A 6805-nucleotide genomic window follows, 5' to 3' on the forward strand; every position below is an offset into this window, starting at 1 on the left:
ATCCGGTGAACTTAATTCATTTCTTCCTTGATGAAGGTGTATGCTCTGAATAACCACTCTCGGACTTCAATGTACCATGCCAACTAACTTAAAAACTTTGCCTTGACCTGTTCCGGAGCATCAGACTTGGATGCCCGGGATATAAACTTCTTCAGAGCTTTGGTCGGAACTAGATGTTCGTCGAGGACTCAGAAACAGTCCTTTTTGTTTGTTTTCCTTGTGGTGTAGACAAACCCTAGAACTGGTTCTTCAATGGGACCATCAGCAAGAACTTCAGCTTCCGGAAAAACAAAGTTGATTTTGGCAACAAATTGTTTAGTTTCGTAGAGGTGTGCAAGCTCATAATCATGTCGGAAAAATTCCGCAATGTAATCCTTCAGGAAGCTTACAGTAGCATGGTAAGCTCCCATACTTATGTCATCCTTCAAATTTTCTCTGAAGTAGGCAGCTAAGGTGAGGATGTCATTCGGATTCATGGAGGGGAAGTGCGCATCAGTAACAGTCTGGGGTGTCGGCTTGTTCCGGAGGATGTGAAAACAGAAGAGAGGACAGTTTAGCTCAGATTTCACCAAAAATTTTCTTCTGAAACCCTCCACTTAGGTAATTCTCTTCCTCGACCACACTTTCTTGAGAGGTTGTGCGTGCTTCAAGTAGAAGGTTTTAAGTCTCTCTCGCTTAGTCTGGATAATCACCTCCAGATCATCAGATGGATGAAGTGGAGCAAATTTGGCGTATAATTTACTGTAGGGAGAAAGAGGAAGATCCAACTGATCGGAGTCATTGGTAGAAATGTCGTAGTACATGCATGGAATAATTTCTTGAGCCTAGAGAATGCCTTCATGGAAAAGAGGAGAGATGCCACACATCGGATCAGGATTATCTTTTAGAGCTTGGATCCGAATCCTATCCTCTAAAGCCTGGTTGATTTCTTCCTGCAACCATCCATGTTTTTGCTTAAGAGGAGGTCCGGAATGAAGGGCTTGTTGCTCGGCAGTCATAGGCTTTTTCTCCTTGTCTCTCTGAAGTGCAGTTATAACAAGCTTCATATTTTCATCAATCGTAAATTTCGGAGTAGGATTTGGACGTGGTTCTTCCGTAATTTCATAAGGGGTCTGAAGAGGAGAGCCTTGGTCGATTGGAGCAATCTTTGGGTCCGGAATGGGAGGCTGCATGGAAGAAGTGGCTTGGAAGGCTTGAGCTGTTAGAAACGATTTTGCCTTAGCCATTTGAATGCCCATCCGAAGAGCATCAGGAAGAGAGGATGGCCAGGAAACAACAGACCAGATTCTCTTTTTCTCTTCTATCATTTCCCTCGGAATGGTCAACTTGGGAGCTTGAAGACCAAGAACTCCCTTAGAAGCCTCATTCCGAATATATTCGTCTTCATTTTCACTTCCTTCTTTTTTAAAGTTACCTAACATTCCGGAGATGACTTGAACTTCATCTTTGGAATCTAGGTCTTCATCTCAGAGTGTAAATTCTGAGGCTGGTTTCCAGGGTTTGCTTGGGCCTTCTCCCCCTCTTGCATCGGTTGACTTCGAAACCTGTGCAAGTACCAAAGTGTTCTGGAGATCATCAAATTTTGTGAAGACTTTCTGAAGCCCTGTATTGAGTTGAAGAGTGAGGGAATCATAGGCTTCGGACGTGGGAGCTTGTGCAGCAAGGTGATCGAACAGATGCCCTAGGATGGCTAGCATCTCATCAAACTTTCGGTTCGGAACATCAACGATGTTCCAAGTGGAGCGGAGAAGCTTGATGAGGACTTGTTGAAGGATCATGTTCATTTCATCCTTCTTCTTGATCTCCTTCTCCATTCTCTGGATTTGTTTCTCACGACGAATGTGGGTCTGCTTAATCAGGTCGGTGGTAGCAGCCACCAAGTCGTCATGAACTTTGAGCATGGAAGTAATGGTGTTGAGATAGTGATCAACCAGAGTATCATACTTGGTGTCAAATTCCTCCATTATGTGCTTGAGACTGAGAGAGATTAACTGATCCAATTGAGCTTCTCTTTCAGCAACAGATGGTCCAGACAGCTGAGATAGAGATTGAAGAATGACATCAAGTTTGGAATCAAGTCCGGAGACTTTATGATCCATCTTCATGTTGAGCTCAGTGACGGAAGTTTCGATAAATGACACCTTATTCATAGTGTCCGAGACATTGGTATGGATCTTTAGGAGAGCGAAGGGGTCAATATAGTCACCAGCAGAGGATTCTGAATCAGAATCGGAGGGTTGCAGAGGAGCTTGGCATGAAGAAGTATTAGAGGGACTCGGCTTGGTTGTAGTATCATCTTCAAGCATTTTGGATTTGAGTGCATCATCCGGAGTGGTTGATGAGGAGGATCTGAAGTCATAAGCAGACTTAGCTGCAGATGCCTTTAATTGAAAATGAGTTGAAGTCATGAAGTTGGTGTCTAGAACAGTTTTTGCTTCATCATCTAGCATGACTTCTTCGGAAATCTCTTCATTTGGATTGGTATGGAAAACGCTTTGATGTGTGGTAATGGGGGGCAGTTCGAAAGAAAGTTCATTGACTGCATCGGCATTAATGGGAGGAACATGGGGAAAATTGCTTTGGATGGCCTTGTTCCTCATGGAGATAAGTGTGGACTCCACTTGAGCTCTGGTGAGATCCAGACGTTTAGATGCGGCCTTGTTGACAAAATCTTCCCATAGGGGATCATTAGCACCTGGTCGTCCTGTACGCCTTCCGGGTATCAGACCAGTTGAAGCTTCCGGAGTCGGAGAGACTACTCCTTCTCTAGAAATCTTGGGGTCTGGAATAGGGGTTCCAAAGTGTGTGCATGTAGAAGAAACAATGGGATCATCAAAAGTGACTCATAGGTTTGTTCCAGGGGGCTGCAAGGAACTATGTTCAACACCGACATCACCTTTTTAGGAAGGTGAGGGTGGATTATGTGGAGACTCCCCGTGAGTGTGTGCAGGTGATTTTGACATATTGAGGGATACCTCAGATGAGTGGACAGGGGGGTGTTCGGACGGCTAGATTCAGCCTGAATGCTATGAGCATCTTTCTTTGGAGAAGAAGAGTTGACTTTAGTTCTCTTTTTAGGCTTTGACTTGGTGGGAGAATCCTTTCTCATGGCAGGTTTCTTAACCTTAGGTTTGGATGTAGTAGGCTTGGCCTCTTCCGAGATGGGCTCAACTGAGATTGGGGCCAGTTGTGTTGGGTCGAACACAACCTAAGTCTCTAAGTGATGTTTTAGATAAATGGACTCAGAAGGAATAAAGGCCAACAAGTGGTTCCAGAAGTCATCGAACCGGACCAAAAGAGGATTCATCTGGAATCCTATAAGCCTTAACTACTTTGATTGAGACACATACCTCTGGAGGAATGGTGTTAACCGGAAGTGGTTCAGACAACTCTTGGAAGATTTGTTGGAGCGTCAGTGCCCAAAACCAAGGGCTCGAAATCTGATTCTACTTTCTTTTGGTGGCAAATTTGCAAAAATCTTACCATAAGACTTCCGAAAGATCTACTACATTGTCGCGTCTGGAGTAGATACTGGAGACGACGTTAAGCCAGTCCTAGCATAGTGTATCAGTTCCTCCATGCTTTCCGGACATTCCTCTGATGATGAAGTGCATGAGCAAGGTCCAGAGTCAGAATCGAGGAAGATAGGATAGGTATCTTCCTAGAAAGTAACCGTTGAGAAAACGCTTCACCTTACTATCCTTTAGACTTCCGGATGGTTTATTCCGGACAGAGTGTGATCTGGAGGATAAAGAATTGTATTCCTGAACATATTTGTTTTGAAAAGAGGTCCAGAACGAGAAATAATCCGGAGTGATTTGCAATTCCGGATTCAAAAATTTAGTGTGCTTCCGGTACAAAAATTCAGTTTGATTTGAAAAGGTTGGAGATTTCGGAGCGGAAATTCCGGAACAGTAATTTTGAAGAAATTCCAGAATAAATTTTAAAAAGGTTTCGGAACATGGTTTGGAAAGCATTCCGGACTAAGATTTTAGAAAAATTTCGGAGTGAATTTTGAAATTCTGGAGTGCAGAACGTAATACCTTTTCGGAGTGGAATTCTGGGATGCCATTATGAAGTATATTCCAACTTAAAAACTCAAGTGATGGTCAGAAGTAAAAATAAGTAAATTGATCCTATGTATTCCGAGAGAAAGTAGTTCCGGGATGAAAATATTTTGATATCGGAACTAGATTTCTTTCAAATACGTCTATCAAAGGGAACAAGTCTCTTGAAAGAACTGAGGATCTGGTATCATCATACCCATCTTGTTCAGAAAACCATTGAATTTGGTTTCGTCTATTGCCTTAGTAAATACATCAGCAATCTCATCGTCATATGGAACAAAAATGAGTTTAATGTTACCAATAAGTACATGATCGTTTATGAAATGGTACCTTATATCGATGTGCTTAGTCATTGAGTGTTGAATTGGATTGTGGGAAATCGTAATGGAACTTTGAGAATCACAATAGATAGGAATACGTTGAAAACGATAACCATAGTCCAACAGTTGAGATTTCATCCACAGAACCTGAATGTACAGCTGGCAGCAGCAATGTATTCGGCTTCGGCTGTAGAGAGTGCAATGCATTTATGTTTCTTTGATGACCAACTGACCAAACGACCACCTAAGAATTGACAGCCACCTGAAGTGCTTTTTCTATCAAGTTGAAGACCACCATAGTTCAAATCTGAATATGCTTGAAGAAGGAATCTTTCATTTGCTGGGTACCAAAGTCCGAGACTCTTTGTGCCTTCAAGATATCGGAAGATTTGTTTTACTACCAAGAGATGATACATTTTTGGGTTGACTTGAAATCTGGCACATAAACATGTTACGAACAAGATATCTGGACGACTTATTGTGAGATAGAGTATGGATCCAATCATTCCGCGATATTTCTTTTCGTCAACTGAAACACCTGTAGGGTCGGCAAAGATCTTGTGTCCGAAGCCCATTGGTACTTTGGCTAAGGCGCATGTGTACATTGAGTATTTCTTGAGGAGTTTTGAAGTGTACTTCTCTTGGTGAATGAAGATTCCTCTATTAGTGTGTTTGACTTGAAGGCCAAGAAAGAAGCTTAACTCCCGATTCATGCTCATTTGGAATCGGTTGATCATCAGATTAGCAAAGTCAACAACCATAGATGAATTCGTAGATCCAAAAATGATGTCATCCACATAAATTTGTACTAGCATAAGATGCTTTCCAATTGATCTTCGAAATAGTGTGGGATCTAGAATTCCTCTTTGAAAACCGGAGCGCTTGAGAAAATCAGTGAGGGTCTCGTACCATGCCCGAGGAGCCTGCTTGAGTCTGTAGACAGCCTTCCGGAGTTTGTAACGGTGGTTCAGAAAAGAGAGATTAACAAAATCTGGGGCTGTTGAAGATATACTTCAGTATCAAGTTCACCGTTAAGAAAGGTAATCTTAACATCCATTTGGTAAACTTTGAAGCCTTTATGAGCAGCATAAGCAAGAAAGATTCTGATGGCTTCAAGACATGCAACTAGAGCAAAGGTCTCATCGTAGTCGAGCCCTTCGATCTGAGTAAAACCTTTTGCCACCAATCTTGCTTTATTTCGAATAATAACTCCGACGTTATCTAGCTTGTTGCGAAATACTCATCTCGTACCGACAATGGGATGATTTTGAGGAGGAAATACGAGGGTCCAAACTTCATTTTGGTCAAATTCTGTCAGTTCTTCTTGCGTGGCTGTAATCCAGTCAGCATGCTCCAATGCTTCCTTGATCGATTTAGGTGCAACCATGGATATAAATGCTGAAAAATAGCATTTATTTTGGATACATGTAGTAGAACGAGTCTGTACACCAGCATTGGGGTTTCCGATTACTTGGTATAGAGGATGATCCTTTGTCCAAACATGTAATCATGGTAGTTCTTGTGTAGTTTTCGATCCTATATCAACAGCGGAATTGATTTGCTCCCCCTGAATGGTTTGAATGTGCCCCTGAACTTCTGAGCCAGATAGATTTACATCATCATCAGAAGGGAACTCAAAAAGTTTTCATTTTCATCATTGTTGAGAGGATTGGAATCATCGAAATCAGCAGCTGTATCTTGGAAACCATCCACATTTGATTCAAGAGAGGGATGAGCAATCTCCCCCTCAACCTGAGAAGGTTGAAATGGTTCGGAATCAAATAGAGGGAGGCTTGGGATTGAACCGGAGACATTATGTGAGATGGGAGCTTCCGAAGTAGGGATTGGAATGAGAGTTGGTCTTGATTGAGATTCCAAATCAAGAGCGGTTTCAGAAGGACCAAAGAGAGTTTTAAAATCAACTTCAAGAATTATTTGGGGGTTCGGACATCCTGGCATAGGAGCATCGGACTCCATAATGTGAGTTGGGCCAGAATTCCGAGCGCAGTTGTCATCGAAAGTAATGTCAAAGCTTTCTTCCAGAACACGAGTTCTCCGATTAAGAACTTTGTAAGCTTTTAATTTTGAGGAGTACCCAAGAAAGATAGCTTCATCAGCTTTAGGTTGGAACTTGGTAAGCTGATCACGGTTGTTCTTGATAAATGACCTACATCCGAAAACATGCAAAAACAAGATTGGTGGCTTCCGACCATTCATTGCTTCGTACAATGTCATATTGAGGTGTCGATTGATGATACTTCGATTTTGAGTGAAGCAGGAAGTAGACACGGCTTTAGCCCAAAGGTAGAGTGGTATATTTGCGAAGTTCAGCATGGATCGAGCGGCTTCAACGAAAGTCCATTGCGTCTTTCAACTACACCGTTTTGTTGTGGAGTATAGGGAGCTGAGAAGTTGTGG

At 42.3% G+C, this 6805-nt stretch overlaps 1 protein-coding gene across 1 annotated transcript; it reads right to left on the reverse strand.

Moving 5' to 3' along the window:
- Nucleotides 1–4521: 4521 nt before the first annotated feature.
- Nucleotides 4522–4962, reverse strand: LOC111890570 (uncharacterized mitochondrial protein AtMg00810-like). Its single transcript, XM_023886674.1, has one exon. The coding sequence runs from the start codon at nt 4960–4962 to the stop codon at nt 4522–4524; it is 441 nt and encodes a 146-aa protein (XP_023742442.1).
- Nucleotides 4963–6805: the final 1843 nt, after the last annotated feature.

This window comes from Lactuca sativa, chromosome 8 (genome assembly GCF_002870075.4).
Source record: "Lactuca sativa cultivar Salinas chromosome 8, Lsat_Salinas_v11, whole genome shotgun sequence".
Taxonomy (NCBI): domain Eukaryota; kingdom Viridiplantae; phylum Streptophyta; class Magnoliopsida; order Asterales; family Asteraceae; genus Lactuca; species Lactuca sativa.